Here is an 18,258-nt window from a genome sequence, read left to right on the forward strand (position 1 = left end):
AGTAATTTTTTCTTTCAGAGTAGTGAAAAAATAAATGGAACTTACGAAAGAAAACATGTTAAGCAACAACAATGCTCGAAGAATCTTCAGAGTTAGATTTAACTCGCAAAAAATTGTATGTCTTAAGGCTTAGTGCGGTTAAATCAGTCTATTGTGAATGTTCACTGGATATATGTTGCAAAATTCCAGTCATCCATTTAAATAATATGAGCATTTCATTTACTAATTAATTCAAATACATAAATTAATAAAGTAATTAAAATATACAATACAAAAATGCTTATCATTGCCCTTCTAATATTCATTTTTTTCTTTTAAATTAATTAATTTCTAGTGTACAATTTTAATATATCATATTGTACACAACACAACAAAAAACATTTGACAATTCTAAAAGTGATGCCAATTTGTTTTAACCAGACTAAATATGGTTATATCACAGCTCTGAAAGAAAAAATTACGGCTATATAAATATAACTTTCAATTTGTATTTACGATGGCAACTCTGAACAAAATGGAGATTTTGTTAGGCTTATGTATGCAAAACACGTAAAAAAATTTAAAGTTAAAATTTTTAAAATGAATAATACGAGGGCGGTTTGATAGTGCTGCCATAGTGCTGCTGTCAGCTGTAATCTACCAGTGGGCAACTTTTTAATTTTGAGCAAGCTACGTCGTTCAGTTGGTGTCTGATAGCCGTTCAAAGCAGACAACCTCGTTACCTCGTTTTTTTACGTGATGTGTTACTTGTCTAGTCACGATGGTCAAAATCCACGAATTGGAATACGAACTGCTACCCCATCCAGCATATTCTCCAAATATAGCCCTCTGCGACTATTTGCTGTTTCCAACCCTAAAGAAATGGGTGGACGGTAAGATATTTAAGTCGATTATTTGGAGGGAATAAGAAAATTAGAAAAACGCTGAACTAAATGTATCGAGCTAACAGGTGATCACGTAGAAAAATAAAATGTTTATTTGCCGAAAAAAATTTGTTTCATTCAAAAAGTCATTGACTTATCAAACCGCCCTCATAATTCTTTGCAATTATTGGTAAGAATGTTTTTTTTTACATGATTCTGAATAAAATATCATTTTTCGTGCCTTTTAACAGTAAAATAACAAACAGAAAAAGTAAAGTATTTGTTACGAACAATGACGACACGAAATATGAATAATTAACGAAATCATTTGTTGATAGTTAATTGGAAATTTGGTATGTACTACCAAAAACCGTTCACAATAGACAAACTTTTAGTGTTGGCAACCATGTGATTAGAACTGCGTATTAGTTAAGCGATTTCAAAGAGGTTGGACTAAATAAGCCAGCAGTGTTGTTGTTTCATATGTTATTTTCAAAATAAGCAGTTGTTCTTTTGTGATATGCTTACAAAAGAAAAGGCTATTATTACAGCTGAATATCTACAATCTTTGACTAAATATCTATATTTAAAAAATAACTAAACAAATTTTTTAAGTCTTGTGTTTAACTCTGCTATACTCTGAGTATACCCCAGCTTTGGAAAGAACCGGCAAAGGTTATTACAAAATATCAAATTTACATTTTAATTCATCCTTTTATTTTGGTCTTAATAAAATAAGCAGTCTCAGAAAATAATCAAAATTGACTGCAATAAAAGGTAGTAGCGATCATAAAAAATATGAAAACCGTACAGACAATGTTCGCACCAACTCACTTACAGTTATAGGTCAAAGATCTAAACAAGCAGTTACTAAACGGGCATCAAGTGTAAATAATTGGATCAGGAACTTGGCACCAACTAAGTCATACACAGAATTTCGTTTAAATTTATACTTGTTATGAGTAATATAATATTTTATTTTTCTTAAAATTTTTTTTTTATTTTTTATATTATAGAAAAATTATAGATTTCAATTTTCTTGTATAACTTGTAAGAATTGTTTTTTAATAAAGTTTTATAATTAATGTGCTTAGTTTTATGATTTTATCTATACATTTGAGTTTTATTCAAATTGAAAACAAAAAATGCGTTTGTATTCTGTGAGAAGACCTTACTAAAATGATAACTAACCTTATAATTATTATTGTAAGTGAATAAGTGGATGAATTTAGTAATCTACAATAATAAAAAAATATTTTAATGGCAGCATTTTCAAATTCCCAAAAATGAGATATTATGCCGAAGCCGCATTCTATTGTTTATAAGTCGAGTGACTTATTTTGAATCGTTAGTATTATAAATATATGTCCCACCCTACACTCAATTCCATATTGTAGTTCTGAATAAAATAAACTATAATACACACATTTTAATCATTGGATTTATGAACATTCCAGAACAGAAGACAGCAACTTTTAAGTACAAAAGCCATATTATTAGCAAATGCTATTATTAGATGTAGAAAGGTTATACAACGAGCAGATATAGGTATAACTTAACATACTTGCATATAAGAGGTACAGCTAAACATATTTGCATACAAAATAGCAAAATATTATTTTAATAGTATATATAATACCACAAATTTTCAATCCAATTCAGGGTCTGAAATTAACTTTCTACCCATTTACAACAATAAATTCGGCTTCTGCTGATGTAAAAATTAAAAAAAGGTTTTTTATATTTTCAAAATAAAATAATATAAAAAAAACTCATAAGTTAGATACGTATCCAAAGTAACATAAATATATAAAAGTCTATTATAATTAAGTGTCGTATAGAGGTTTTATATAATGAAGCCACATTAGTTTTATGTCGTTCTACAAATGAATCGACGGCTCAAAACAATTTCAACACTTCTGTGTGTGTTCTGTGATTAACAGAATTTTTTCAATAAGTTATGAACAAGAATTGCCATATCCACATTATAAAATTATATTGTATTAAGGCTACCATATTTATTTTTATTATTGATAGATACGTAATGATTTTTTTGCTACGTTACACAGTTTATAAAGACATATCCAATAGAACTTTCTTCAGCAACATGGATTCAACCTACTGGAAACGAAATTATACTTCCTTTGAATTTTAAATCTAAAAAGTAAATTAAATCAGGTTTTCCTAGAGATTTAAAAAGTTTTGACTTAGCATATTTGACAACATTTTCTTCATAATTTTTCAGAAATAATTTTGTGTTTATCTATTCAAAATTCCCGGTCACTTCAAAACATGTTTCGAACTTTCTTCAACAAAATTTTTTAATATTTAGGGTATAAAGAAGTATATAAGGAAATAAGATATTTGCTAACGTGCCATTGACAAGGTGTACAAGAATATAGAGCCCGAAGATAACATTCGGAATGCAACCGTCACGTTTTCCTATATATAATAAATCGTAATTCACGCTTAACAACAATTTCTCGTTGGGACATAAACTTCTAATTGGGATCCAAAGTAAGTTTATCGGTTGTTTTAAGACTCCATTAATCAATGTGCTAAAGTCAAAGAACGAAAGTCGTAAAGATCACTTTGAGATTTTATAACCTAAACGTTGACTCAAGCTCTTAGTGTATAAAAATTTATTATACCAATATTATTCATACTAGGTTGTGAAAAAAGTATTCTGTAGACTACTACATATGTATGGTATATAAAATAACAATGATTGATTATTGTCACAGTAGTCTGTCTGCGCGATTGGAGCTGACCTTCGCGGTCACTGGCTTTGTTTTTTCTTTCTTTCCCTTTTTCCGCCGACAGGCTTTCATTTGAAAGCATATAGAGCACCAGGTTTAGGCGGCCTCAGCCAATGTCGAGAGGTTGTTTCGGCCTATGTGAAGAAAAAAATTCATCCGTAAAGAATTTAATTTTCCCTCTACCATCCATTTTTGAGAAACGTGCACGGATCCGCCATTTGGATACGCGCATTCTGGTGACTTTATATACACTTCAACGGATTTTATATAAAATATGCCTATTTCGAAATATGATTTTTATTCCCGCAGGAAGTTTTGTTGAGTGTAAGTTTTAATAATTTTTTATGACATCGTTCTTGTAGATCAGATATCAAACATGTAGTAAAACTGCATGACAGATACTGACAGTTTTGTATAAATTACAAATACTCAGTTAATGACTGTAAATGCTAATAAACTTATTTTAGAGAGTCTTGAGATAACGTCTTTCGAAAAAACGTTCAATAAACAAATAACATAATAATATGGAATATGTGAAATCAATGAAATAATTCTAAAAATTGAGTTTGTCTAGTAATATGCTAAAAATTTTTTTCTCCGTAATAAATTTTGCTTTAGAACACGAGTTTTGTAACAAGAATTGTTGGCCTGACGTATACTAGATATTTAATACATAATCATTTAATAAACAAGTGAAAATGATTGAAAGTTCGATATCTGACAATGCCACTAAACCTGAAAGTATAACATTAAAATATAAAGGTGATGGAACGTCTGTGTCTCCTAAGGATAGACAATATGGAGGAGAAACAATATTTCAAAATAATGATTGCCCCTTAACAAGTGAACAATTCTTAAGAGCAAGACAGAAATTTGTTCTTCTTGAAAATGCAAATAGTACAAACGATAGGAATGCCTCAGCAGGAAAAGATGTTAATAAAAACAAAAACAGTTCCAAACCAGTTGAAGCAAATAGAAATCTTTCGAAGGAGTTTGCAGAGACAAGTTACTCAACCATTAACACTGAACATGAAATCAACTCTCCATTTCAGCCTCTACTCTATGAGGGATCAGCCTCCACAGTCTCACCTGTAGAATTGAATACAATAGGTACAACTGACCTTCAAAAAGAATTTGATTTTAAAACGATACGAAATAAATTTGAAAATTGGGCGGAGCCCAAAAACGATAACGTAAAGAGGTTAATAGCTAAACTCGAAAGAAAAACCAAGACTAGTAAACGCGATGGAAGAGATAAAGTGAAAAGGAAGAAGGAATATGGCAAGATGATTTATGAGGAAAATAACACAGAAAATGATGAAGGCAATAACCATCGAACTAACCCGAAATAGGATCAAACTTGTGCCAAAAAACCAATGAAAAAAGTTGCTCAGCTACTACTACTTAATTTTGGACTCACTGAACAAATCATATCCAAATAATGTCATCAACTAACATTAGGTTAAATTCTCATACCCGGATAATAATGACTAATTAAAATTTACTAAGTAAATGTATGAATACCATAGTATACAAAAGTCATCTTGAAAACCATAACACCCAAAACCCACATCCCACATCCCAAACCCTAACCTTAAACACCATTCAACTTTTATCTTAATAAATAAACACATACATGAATTACGAACCAACAAGAGCTATTATTTTATTTACCAGCAAAAGTGGATATCACTCGTTTTATTCAAAATAATAAGATAGTAATAGGGTAATAAATAAAAAGAAACTCATTACAGAAGTAATAACTTAGTGTTTCCCAGCTATAGAATTGGTTAGAACGTGAAGTGTCTCACAAGCTTGTCATCTGACAAACAAGTAAAAGATTGCCTAATATGACTAATCGTTCAAAAGTTACTGCTCTTGAAGGTCAACTTGCGATCAATCGATCACAAGTTACTGTCCTTTAAACGTCGAAATTAAACTCGATGAATACTCTTTGTCCACGCATCAGCCCACATGCATCAGTGGGAACACGTACGTGAAAATCTAATTCTTCTGCGAATATTCTGTTACTCACATCAATATGCGGTGCGTAAATTAAAATCATTCATTATTAATTAATCTTTATTTCACAATTTTGAATTTTTAATTCAATTAAACTATATTTGGACAGAAAAAATATTTCTAGATATTAGTAATTGAGATCAGTTGCAGGTTGGTGCTAAAATAGCACTGGACAAGACAGGAAAAAGACTCGAATATATTACAGAATAATTGTAATATCAAATTGTTTAAAAGTCCTCTATACGTACAGACGTGTTTTATAGTGCTCTTACAAAGTTTTACTAGTTAGCTGGTGTTTAGCGCGATAACTACATACAAAGTTCTAGATCAAAGAAGTTTTTGAGTGTTAAATCGCATTATATATGCAAAAACTATTGAAATAGGAAATAAATGATCAAATCAACGAAGTCCATTAGCAACACGAAGCCAAAAACAGCTAAAGACCAAAAACAACTGAAACTCATTTGAAGAAACTTACGACACTTGTTTACACCAAAAACTAGTGAACAATGTTGGAGTGAACAATGTCATACCCCACTGATAAGCTCACCTCATACGCTCACGCTGGGACTCACCCCAACAAATCTAACAGCGCATTCCTGCTTAACTTCAATAAGTACTACAAATAGCGTCACAGTAAGCACTCCAAACTCGATAACTAACACCTTGAGTTTTACATCAACTCAGATATCCGTTTTTTCTACTCATGCCTTACCTTTACATCCAACAACCCCGGTAAGTTCGATCGCTATTACATCAAATATTATACTGAACGAAATGCCTATTACATCATTTTGCGCTATTCTATATTATTAATGCAAAAAATTCTCCAACAACATACTCAATCGAAGGGAAATACTCACTTAAAAGAAACCCCATTAAGCAATTCTCCTGAAAAGTCTTCAGTACAAAAAATCAAAGTTCAAAAAGAAGGTCAGAAAAGAACTCGTTCAAATCTCGATATTCGCCGTTCAAAAAATCCTGAACAAACTAAAAAACAAGCTAAATTAGATAGTTACTGCCTAGACAATCCAAACCGTTCTATATATAGATTTTTAATACTAGAAATAGAAGAAGAAGAAGCTGAAGAAGCTGAAGAAGTGATGCAAGATGGCAAAAAGCAGCCCAAACCTCCACCAATATTCATAGATAGGGTAAACAACATAAATCCTCTCATAAATATTTGGTCCTCACCAGTAGGAAACAATTTTGAGCTAAAAGTTTTAAAAAACGAAAAAGTAAAAATCCAAGCGAAAACCACTGAGTCTTTTGAATGAATTTTATACCTACAAGCCTAAGCTACAAGCTATTTTAAGAAACATGCATTCGTCTGTCAACACCAAGGACATTAAAACAGCTCTGGCGTAAATGAGCCATAAAGCTTTAAACGTGTTTAATATGAAACATAGAGAATCGAAAAAACCACTTCCTCTCATCATTGTAGAACTTGAGCCTCATCAAAATAACAACGATATCTACAGCATAAAGAATTTGATGCATAGTCGTGTCATGTTTAAGGCTTCTCGTCCTAAACGGGACATTCCACAGTGTCGTAACTGCCAAAACTATGGCCACACGAAAAGTTATTGTCGAAGACATCCGAGGTGCATCAAATGTGCAAAAAATCATTCTTCGTTTCAATGTCCAATCCAAGGAAGAAGTACTGAAGTCAAATGCGTTTTATGCGAAGGAAGCCATCCTGCAAATTATAAAGGTTGTTCGATCTATAAGCAGCTACAAACAGCGAAATTTCCAACACTAAGACCAAAATCAATATCAACTACAAACAAAGAAACTGACAAAGGAAAAGACAAAGCTTCTGTCCCGAGGGCTCCTAAAAGAAGTTATGCTAGCGTGCTAGTGGTACAATCACCTGAATCTATTACTATTCCAAAATTTCCGGATAAAATGAGCGAAGTTCTAATAGTAGTTAAGCAATAGTCACGCTGACAACTAAATCATGTCCGACAGTGAATTAAATACAGTCCTCTGGAATGCGAATGGGCTGTCAAAACACTGTTTAGAGCTACTAGAATTTATGAAAGATCAAAAAGTAGACATCATGCGAATATCTGAAACACGTTTCACTTCAAAACATTATTTTAAAGTACCAGGCTATGACTTTTACCACACTATGCATCCCGGTGGAACAGCACATGGCGGAAGTGGCATTTTAGTTAAAACAAGCATATCACACTTTGAACTGCAACAATACCGCACTGAAGAGATTCAAGCAACCAGCATTTCAACAAAAGATTGGTATGGCCCAATCACAATAGCATCAGTATATTGTCCACCAAAACACGCAACTAAGACGGCAACATATATAAAATTCTTTAGAACTCTAGGTAACAGATTTATTGCGGGGGATTAGCATTAAAACGTTAAACACGTTGAATGGGGCTCTCGGCTTTCAACACTCAAAGGACGACAGATTCACTTTTTTCCATTTTTGTAAAAATTCACGATGTTGTCTGCTTTGAACGGCTATCAAGCACCAACTGAACGACGTAGCTCGCTCAAAATTAGAAAGTTGCCCACTGGTAGATTACAGCTGACAGCAGCACTGTTGCATTTGGAGTAACTGCGCGGGAAATTCAAAAATTCACTGACTTATCACACCGCCCTCGTATTTTATTAATTTTCTTGATGTTTTTTTTTATTAAATGAAATTTCTAATGATATGTTTCCAATGAATTTAAAATGGAGAAAACATATAGCATGCTATTTCTTAAGAAAAAGTTGTTCACAAATAGGTGTTATTTGATGAAAACACCATAAAAAACGCCATCAGGTAATTCCACTAAATCAATTAAAATTATTTTGAAATGCAATTGATTTATAACAATTGAATTTGTTTGGCGTTATTTTTTAAAAATGTGCGTTATTGAAAATAAAGATATTAATTGAAAGTTTCCAAATTCAGTTATACTGTCGACCATATGTATATGTATATGGATATAAAATTCTGTGTAAGTTAACACCCTGTATTACTATAACGGCACTTTGCCTGTATACACAATTCTATTGCGCATTAAAATATCTCACAACGCCTACTCGCGTTTGTGTATTTAATTTCAATCGGGCTTAATGTCTGTACTTCTTATGGCAACTTTCATACTGCAAGTATCTTGCAGAAAACATATCAAGTATCATTTGAAATACTTGATCGATGAGATGTCCAAATACTATTGGATATTAATCTCTGGCTAGTCATCTGGCTATTGACGTCAAAGCTAAAGACGCTTGAGAGGCGCTGTAGAAAATAGAAGCTCCAATCCTATAGGATGGAGACAAGAAGCTTCTAGAATATTCTGATAAATTTTAGAAGCCATAATTCGATTGATCAACTCAATCCTGGAATTTTCATTAACGACTTTGGGCATCAGAAGGAAAACTTCTAAGAGTCAGTCGTTAGGAAAAGCTGAAAGAAGACAAGTCGCTGTTCGGAATAAAATATAATACGTCTTTGGTAGTTGCTTGAAAGATTAAGTCCTCGTCTAAAAAGTTGTCGGAATAAATTTAAACAACAGTTTGTTGTTATCGATAGTTTACCATCTTTAACTAAGTCGACGCTAATCATTCGATGCTGTCATAGCTTTCTTTCACACTGAAGCTCGGAGATCATCACTTCATGCGTTTTGAAAATTTGGTTAAGGCGAGTTAAAATCATAGATATTAATTTTTTTGCGCAGATATACATTGACTATATCGCAATCTATCATTTGCGGTTAAGTGCTTAAAGAAGTTCAAATTAAGTTCGTTTAAGTGGTACTTGTGAATAAAAATGTAAGTCTTTTTTGGTTCTACAATTATTGTGAAATGACAGAATTTTTAAAAATTGAATTGCGCTATTTGGAAAATTATTTTTTAAATGAAATTAATTATTGCCTAATATTTTGCTAATATTTTGCTAATATTTTGCTAATTGTAAATTATAACATGTTCTATTTTGAGCGTCGTCTCGGGGAACAGTAAACTTTGTCGTCTGTCCTTTTTTCCACGTAAGGAACAGTGGCACTAAAAAGAATAAAAAGGAATAAAAAAGCAGCAGTTTTCGAAGCAACTGGTAGTAGGAATGAATTATTAGAAAACGTATAAATTCATGCTTTGCTAATAACTTTTTGTGTGCTCAAATCTTCGGCTCTACTCACAAACCCGAAAATTTGTCACAAGTCATGTTCTTACATCCAGAAACATCCAGATGCATGATCATGCCCTCAGTATCATGTACAATGACAAGATACCGGACACAGTGTTGGCTAGTCACTGGAGTTAGCACGCCTAACTAAACCTAAATCTAAAATTTCCTCTTGATGGCAGACTTAGAAATTGTTACAGAAATAATTATTAAAATAATTGGTAAAATAAACCAATTAGAATAAGAGTAAAATAATAAACAAATAAAACCTGAGATTAATAAACTACTAATAGTTATTAACAATCACCATCATTGTACAAACTCATTAAGTTAGTAAATAATATAACTTAAATTAAATTAATATAACTTAAATTAAATTAATATAAAAGGCTATAAAATCTACATAGAATATCAACATAGATTCAAATAAACATCACATAAGACTAAAGTTAGTAAATAATTTATGAATCACTATAGGCTCTTTATACCACATAATTAAACTATTGCTAGAATGACACAAACTGTAACATACATACTTAGATAGCTCACAAAACATAGATTCAAATAACATCACATAAGACTAAATTTAGTAAATAATTCTATGAATCACTATAGGCTCTTTATATCACGTAATTAAACTATTGCTAGAATGCCACAATCTGTAACATACATACTTAGATAGCTCACAACAATAATTTATACCGGTAGGATACAAAAACTACAACAAAACATATTAAGATAGCTCACAAAAATTAACAGTCTCCATATTTTGTAATGTCTCACGTCGTATGGGAACCTTGTTCAACACTAATCAGTGTTCAAAAATTCGTCATCTTTACACTATAGTTTCCACTTACGCGTTTCATCTGGGGACTACCCAGAATCATCAGAGTGGATTTGTGATATTCAATCAAGTATAATTCTCTAAGTCTTATTGTCATCTTTCTTAACATCACCTATCAGGTAACATGCACACTACAATAACCCAAACCCTATATTAAAAACAATTATAATATCGTTAAAAAATTATAATATCGTTAAAAAACATTTGTCACAACAATAAAAATTAATCATAACATAGTTAAAATTGAAAATACAAATCTTGTAAAGATATATATTACTATCAATACTAAGAAATTAATATTAGAAGGTATAAATTCTGTAAACGTATATATCACTATCAATACCAAGAAACTAATATTAGAAACCATAATATAAACAAAAACCATTTCTCACAACATTAAAAATACAAATCCTGTAAACATATATATCACTATCAATACCAAGAAACAAATATTAGAGGCCATAATACAACCATTTCTCACTACATTGAAAATAAATTAACATCAACTATGAAAGGCTGAAACCTTTCTGCTCAGTTTTCTCATTAAACAACACCACACATTCACAGATTCACCACATCCGGTTCTTAGTTAGGATAATTCCATTATATTTAAAACAAATTAAAAATAAATTGAAAAATAAAATAAATTGAAAATAAAATAAAGGTCTTGTAACATAATTCTCACTATCTATATTTAAGAAATTAAACTTAAGAAATTAAATTTGGCAATCATAATGTTAACAAGAACATTAAGAATAAACAACTCTAACTCTGAAGACTAAATCATTTCCGCTTATTTTCATTACACACTACCATACTTAAGCAGACTCACAACCTATGGTTCTCATCACGGAAATTTATTATCTTTTGTCTTCCTGTTCATCTGTCAAAGACCATTATAATTATGCGCGTTATTTAAAATATGCGCATAATTTAAAAAACTCCCATTACAATACTTAAAATATTAAGCCTACTATTATCATATTCAAAATCTACGCAACATTCAATGGCATAAATAAAGTAATTCAAAATTACTAATAATAAACAAACCTCAAATATAATCAATACATTATCATATTCTACTTTATTAAACAACGCTATACCTTCACAACATTGCTTCCTCCGGTTCATAACTCTGATAATTACTATTATCCTTTGTACTTTTCCTATTCCGCTTCCAAGGCCTAATGCATTACGCTCCAAGATCACACGTACGCCATTCTTCGTCGCGAATTCAACTTTTCTCGTACTCTTGTGTGCAATTGTCAACAAATTTATTTACAATAAAATAGTGTACAAATCATCAATAAATTACGTTGAATAAAATAAATTACTTTGAATAAAATACTGTACAGTTATCAATAGATTACTTTACTATAAAATATTTAACACAAAATAGTGTAAAATTATCAACAAATTGTTTCCCATACAATAGTGTAACTTCCGAATTTTAACATCAAATTCTATTTACAATAGTGTACAATTATCAACAAATTACCTAAAATAAATTACTTTAATATAAAGTACTTTAATATAAAATAGTGTACAATTATCAACAAATTGCTTCCAATAAAATAGTGTACAATTATCAACAAATTGCTTCCAATAAAATAGTGTAACTTTAGAATTTTAACCACAAATTTAACATCAAATTCTATTAAAAATCCAATCGTGTTATTCTGAACTTTTTATTAAAACCACAAATTTAACATCAAATTCTATTAAAAACCATCGTGTTATTCTAAACTTTTTTATTAAAAACACGCACCAACATTTCAGATCAAGTAAGTAAACTAACTAGAAATTCCATAAACAATAAACAATTTCTATTCTCTACAACAGTAATATGGATCCTAACTCAGAGCAACAGACCAGAGATCACCAGCACCTCTCCGCATCATTGCAAACAGGTTTGTGTATAAGGTTACTGTACATTCTTTCAATTTCTATTTCTTATATTAAAACAAATAAATTAAAATTTCACCCCCAGGTGTCTCCAGTCTTGAACGTCAACCTCAATCAGATGTCACCACACCCGCCGAGCCAGAAACACACACACGCAGTAAGACCTCCGCAGGTATAACTCAACATAGCATGAATACAAATCTACAAATAAATTTATAATATAAGCAATACACCCACAGTATATTGTACCATTAAAATTATTCTTGAAGTCACAAATTACAACACTTTTTGTCAGAAAATTCCTAATAATTGTATATGAAATCATAAGTCAACACTTTTATCAGAAAGTTCTTAATAAATATGCCTAAAAAATCTTAATAAATATGTCTAAAATTTCCCAGTGCATAATCCATTATAAATGCAAACCAAAATGGTATTTATATTGCATATATTTATACATTTAGATCAAAAATATGTCCTACTAAAAATCTTATAAACAAAATTTTATAAACAAAAATTGTTATATTCTCATAACCCTATTTTTAAGATTATTATTTCTAATATTGTTTTACAAAAACATATTGTTTATAAAAACTTATAATACTCTACATAAAAATTTTTATATATATGATTAAATTAATATTTTCTTAAAAATATTTATAATATATCAAAATTATTGCATTCTCTTAAAAACTTATATATATGATTAAATTAATATTCTCTTAAAATGTTTATAATATATCAAAATTATTATATTCTCTTAAAAAATTATCACAGTACTTAAATCATTACAATTGCAATCCAATAATGATATTCATACTGCATTATCAAAATTTATTCTAAAACTTTTACCTATATTGTCTTATCAACAATTGTTTATATATTCAAAAATTTATTAATAACAAGTTTTATTTTTATATTTAAAATCCATTAAAACAAATTATATATATACTTCAACATATTACAATTATAGTATACCAATTACTACCTATATTTTGTTATAAAATTATATTCTCATAAAAAATTATCACGGTACATAAATCATTACAAATTCAAACCCATAATGATATTTATACTGCATTATCAAAATTTATTCTAAAAACTTTTACCTATATTGTCTTATCAACAATTGTTTATATATTCAAAAATCTATTAATAACAAGTCTTGTTTTTATATTCAAAAATCCATTAAAACGAATTCTATATATATACTCTTCAACCTCTATTTTTTGTTAAAAATTTTGTTTATATATTCGAAAGTCTGTCAATAACAAATTTCGTTTTTATATACAAAATCTATTAAAAAAAACTATTATAAACTTTAACATATAATAATTCAACCTATATTTTATTTATTCGAAAGTCTGTCAATAACCAATTTCTTTTTTATATACAAAATCTATTAAAAATGTATTATAAACTTTACCTATATTATTACAAAAACTTTAACTTATATGGTCTTATCAGAACCAAAAATTTATATTTTATACTATCACCTATATCACTTCAAAACCTACATTTATTCCAAAACTTCAATCTATATTGTCTTAACAAAGATTTTATATTTCATACCTTTACCTTTATTATCTTCTGAAAACATAAATTTATTTCAAAATTTTATCCTATATTGTTTTGTCAAAAATGTTTATTTTTATATTTATATTTATACATTTATATTTATTTATATTTATATTTTATACCTTAATATTTATTAAAATTTAATAATCCAACGCTTAATATTACTCCAGAAATATTTAATAATTCTAAGCTTAATATTACCCACAAAAACCATTTCAAAGAAACCTTACTTAACAGTCAGCGTTACAATCCTTTAAAACATGTGTACAACTAACATGTTTTACATACAAAACTTGTTGCAATATCTACCATTCTATTTTTTATATGCATAATAAATCATGTTGCAATATCTACTATTCTGTTTTTATATACACATTAAATACCATTCATACACATAACAATCATCCATCTCTGAACAAGAAAGTTGACTTGAGTACAATATATAGTTGCATCACCACAAGTTCAAGACACAATCCAGCAATCTAAATACTTCTTATATAACCTATATTATCTATAAGCTATTATTATATATCTAAATTTCTAACATATCTTACATACAAAATGTGGGACATTATCTATATATATATAATATTTCTCATATCACAGCACACAGTAACACTTCTAATACGACAAGTATGGATGCTGCGTTAGCGGAACTAAATGACCCACGAGAGTGTACGTGGTTATCGGCATATACCGATGGGGTTGAGTACGCACTAGGTACGCGTAATATACTACCTACCGCACATCCTACAGTCCCTTTACCATCCATTATCATTCCCGCAACAAATCTAGCACCTTATCTAGCTCATACTTCTGAGCTATCCCTTCCTCAGATTCTGACAACTATCCCGCAAAAATATATCCCGGATATATTATATCCTCATCCCATCCCTGGTGGATTCATGAATTTGACCAGTTTGCAAATTCCTAAGGAGGTAGAAATCCTCTTGAGCTTCGGTCCGAAATACTGTCCTGTATCTCCTCCCACTTTAACCAATTACCTCTCCTACATCTACAATTACCATGAAGCACACCTAGATGCCTGTCTCGATCTTAACATACTATGCCGGAACGAGATGGATGAGAACATATACAAATTCTTAGAAGTAATGGTCAATCATAGGCAACCCACTCACCATCATAAAATGTTGCAACATCTTTACCAGACAACTTACAACTTCCTTCACTTACATCGCAACGTAGTAACGGTTCAGGCAGACAAGAGTAAATCAACAATTCTTATGTATAGAGACGACTACATAACTAAGGTGGACGACTGGTTAAAAAATTATACAAAAGAGGGCTATTGCCTCCAACTAACCGAGGATATTGGTATTCTGGTGCGTAAGTGCGGCGCTCAGTACCGGTTGCTTTATCGCGCATTGTGCAGGATTTATAAAGGGAATGGAAGACCCTATCCTCACAAAATCCATCAAGTTATACAGGAGTATAATACAAAAAATCCATCTCTACCTTATCTATACGGAACTCTTAAGATTCACAAACCAGGTCAACCTATACGCCCTATATGTAGCCCTATACATTGGTACACGTATCCTATACATAAGTTATGTCAACATATCTTGGAGTCTGCACAATCAGTGGCACAAAAAAGAATAAAAAGGAATAAAAAAGCAACAGTTCGAAGCAACTGGTAGTAGGAATGAATGATTCACTTTAATGGTAATTTATTTAATGGTTTTTGTTGTTGTTTAATGGTCTAATATGCAACTTATATGCAATCTTCATTCCATATTCGCATATACAAGTGTATATGTATGTGTGTACAGTTGTGTATACACATTTTTTTTCTTAGCACTTAGAATGTCGAACAATTGTCAAAATGTGCTGCCATCGGCGACGCAATAAGTGGAAGTCGCTTTGCTTTACGAAGAATTAAAATTCCAATAAATTTTGGAGTTGCTTTTTGCACAAATGCATGTGAAAATAATTAAAAACATAATTTAATTTTAAAGTTTTAATACATCTTTAGAATGCAATGCGGAAGAGGTGCGGAATATAGAGGAGGTGGAGGAGAACGCGGAAGAAGTTCTGAAAATAGAGGAGGAGACAGAGGTAGACGTGGCGGCGATAATGGTGGTGGTGGCGGCGGCGGCTATCGTGGCAACTGCGATGATGGTGATGGTGGTGGCATCCGTGGCTGGCAACCTCGCGGCGGCGGTAGTGGCCAACGTGGTGAACAACGCAGTGGTGCAGAGCGTAGACCTGGCATGTATCGTGGTCGCGGTGATGGACTTGGCAGTTATCCTGCCTCTGAATCATCTGTAAGTAAGAACAAATTTAAGATTTAAAGAGACTTGATTTAATTAATTTTTATTCATTTGATATTAGAGTTTTGGTAGTTTGCCGTCAACAGCAAGTTGTGGATCTTCTCATCAGTCCGATGTGTCCATTTCCAGTGTTTTCATGAGTATGCCATAAAATATATTATTTAACCAGACTTATGTTGACGTAAATATTTTCCTTTAGTTCTCCCAGTGGTTCTCCCAGTTCAAACGTTCACCAAAGTCATGATAACACTGAGGCAGCAACTATTGGTATGCAGATTATGACAATAATTATGATTGTTCTTTCTATGATATTTTATATTGTTTCTTTATGTTGTTATATCCATATCTATAGCTGCAATTGACCAAATACGTGGAATGCGGTTAAAACAATTCTTAACTGACGTTATACAACATACTCGACCATTGTCGTGCGTAAATAAGCAAGGTGCAGTTGGTCGTCCAGTTATGGTTCAGACGAATTATTTTCGTCTATTAAGAACACCGAAATCGGTTATACATCAGTAACGTGTTGATTTTGCACCAGAAGTCGATTTGTTACATGTACGTCGTGGAATGATAGGACAGTATGAAGATTTGTTTGGAGGTAACGTTTTTGATGGTACTTTGCTATTTTCTACACAAAATCTGAAAAGTATAATGGTGAATGATGTCCATAAGATACTAACAAAGGATCGTGCAGGAAATACAGTACAAGTTAAAATTAAACATGTTCGCATAGTAGAATTAACAGATATGCAACAGATGCATGTACTCAACTTGATTTTACGTCGATCTATGGAAGGCTGGAAACTACAACAATTGAATCGAAATTTCTTTGATCCAGTAGCTAAAGTAAGTTTAGTGTATGGTAATTGTTTAATGAAGTTTATTTTGCTACAAGCTTAACTTAGATATTTCATATAAAGTAATTTTAAAAAATTGTTTTAAGTATTTTTGTTTTATTTTTTTTTTTTCATTCTAGATACGCATTGAGAATTTTCGTTTGGAAATTTGGCCAGGATATATTACCTCTATTCGTCAGCATGAATTGGATATACTGATGTGTGCTGAAATCGCACATAAGGTATTGCGCACTGACACAATTTACAACATTTTGACTCAATTAGTGGAAGTGTCATCAGATTATCAAAACGCATTTGAGGCCGAAGTAATTGGTAAGTAGTACATAGTAATATCTAGAATAAAATCAAATGATTATCAATACTTCAATAATAATCAATAATAATACATTGTTACAGGCATGGTAGTAATCACTGATTATAATAACAAAACATATCGTGTGAGTGATATAGATTTCGGTATGTCGCCCAAATCCACTTTCAAACGAAAGGAAAAAGATGTCACATTCGTAGATTACTACAAACGAGTAAGGAGAAATTCTCTTATAACAAATAACAAATATATAGTCTTAATAGTAACTTTATTTATTCATTTTTAAATTTTTGTTTAAAAAAAAATTTATGAAATACTAGATATCCCGGCAAACGTTGTTTTGCCATATACATTAAGACCGAAAAGTTTTCGGAAATTCTCATTTAAAATTCGCGCGCTGTATATTTTTCGATATTTTAAGTTTATGTAGTTTGGCAGAAATTAAGGACAATTACTATGCCAAAAATGAGCGCGATCTGTCAGACAGTTCGTTTACGGCAGCTGTTGAAGCCAGTTCACCTCAGTAGTGCGTTGCGAAAAAAACAATGGAAAAAAATATTGAACAAAGAGTTTGCATCAAATTTTGTGTTTCGAACGAAATTTCGTTTGCAGAATCGTTGCGAATGCTACAAAAGGCTTATGGGGAATCAGTTTTATCGAAAACTCAAGTTTATGAGTG

The 18,258-nt window shown here is 30.9% G+C and overlaps 2 protein-coding genes across 5 annotated transcripts in view; both read left to right on the forward strand.

Annotated features, from left to right (window-relative positions):
• The window catches only part of LOC119687676 (probable H/ACA ribonucleoprotein complex subunit 1-like protein), a 24,381-nt gene extending 7,545 nt beyond the window's left edge, over positions 1-16,836 (forward strand). Inside the window, exons 1-5 of one of the 4 annotated variants that reach the window (XM_038102087.1) lie at positions 3,118-3,380; positions 16,109-16,400; positions 16,468-16,546; positions 16,606-16,673; positions 16,759-16,836. In XM_038102087.1, coding sequence (XP_037958015.1) covers positions 16,110-16,400; positions 16,468-16,546; positions 16,606-16,673; positions 16,759-16,791 — 471 coding nt within the window. In that variant the 5' untranslated portion in view covers positions 3,118-3,380; position 16,109 and the 3' untranslated portion in view covers positions 16,792-16,836. Of the gene's footprint in view, positions 1-3,117; positions 3,381-4,240; positions 5,278-16,108; positions 16,401-16,467; positions 16,547-16,605; positions 16,674-16,758 lie in introns of those variants that run through there. The other 3 variants (XM_038102089.1, XM_038102088.1, XM_038102085.1) reach the window with 3 other exon arrangements.
• Positions 16,837-16,974: 138 nt separating this feature from the next.
• LOC119688784 (protein aubergine-like) lies at positions 16,975-17,865 on the forward strand. Its single transcript, XM_038103449.1, has 3 exons — positions 16,975-17,258; positions 17,389-17,581; positions 17,666-17,865. Exons 1-3 carry the CDS (start codon positions 16,980-16,982, stop codon positions 17,863-17,865), a joined length of 672 nt encoding a protein of 223 aa, XP_037959377.1. The 5' UTR covers positions 16,975-16,979.
• The last annotated feature ends 393 nt before the right edge of the window (positions 17,866-18,258 follow it).

The sequence above is a fragment of the Teleopsis dalmanni genome, chromosome X (genome assembly GCF_002237135.1).
Source record: "Teleopsis dalmanni isolate 2A chromosome X, ASM223713v2, whole genome shotgun sequence".
NCBI lineage: Eukaryota > Metazoa > Arthropoda > Insecta > Diptera > Diopsidae > Teleopsis > Teleopsis dalmanni.

What these genes read in the sequence shown, in the direction of transcription:
- LOC119688784 (XM_038103449.1), top strand. Translation starts at nt 16,980, where the DNA reads ATGATAGGACAGTATGAAGATTTGTTTGGAGGTAACGTTTTTGATGGT. An exon ending in TCTTTGATCCAGTAGCTAAA is followed by an intron (nt 17,259 to 17,388) that starts GTAAGTTTAGTG and finishes TTTTCATTCTAG; the next exon opens with ATACGCATTGAGAATTTTCG. An exon ending in ATTTGAGGCCGAAGTAATTG is followed by an intron (nt 17,582 to 17,665) that starts GTAAGTAGTACA and finishes ACATTGTTACAG; the next exon opens with GCATGGTAGTAATCACTGAT.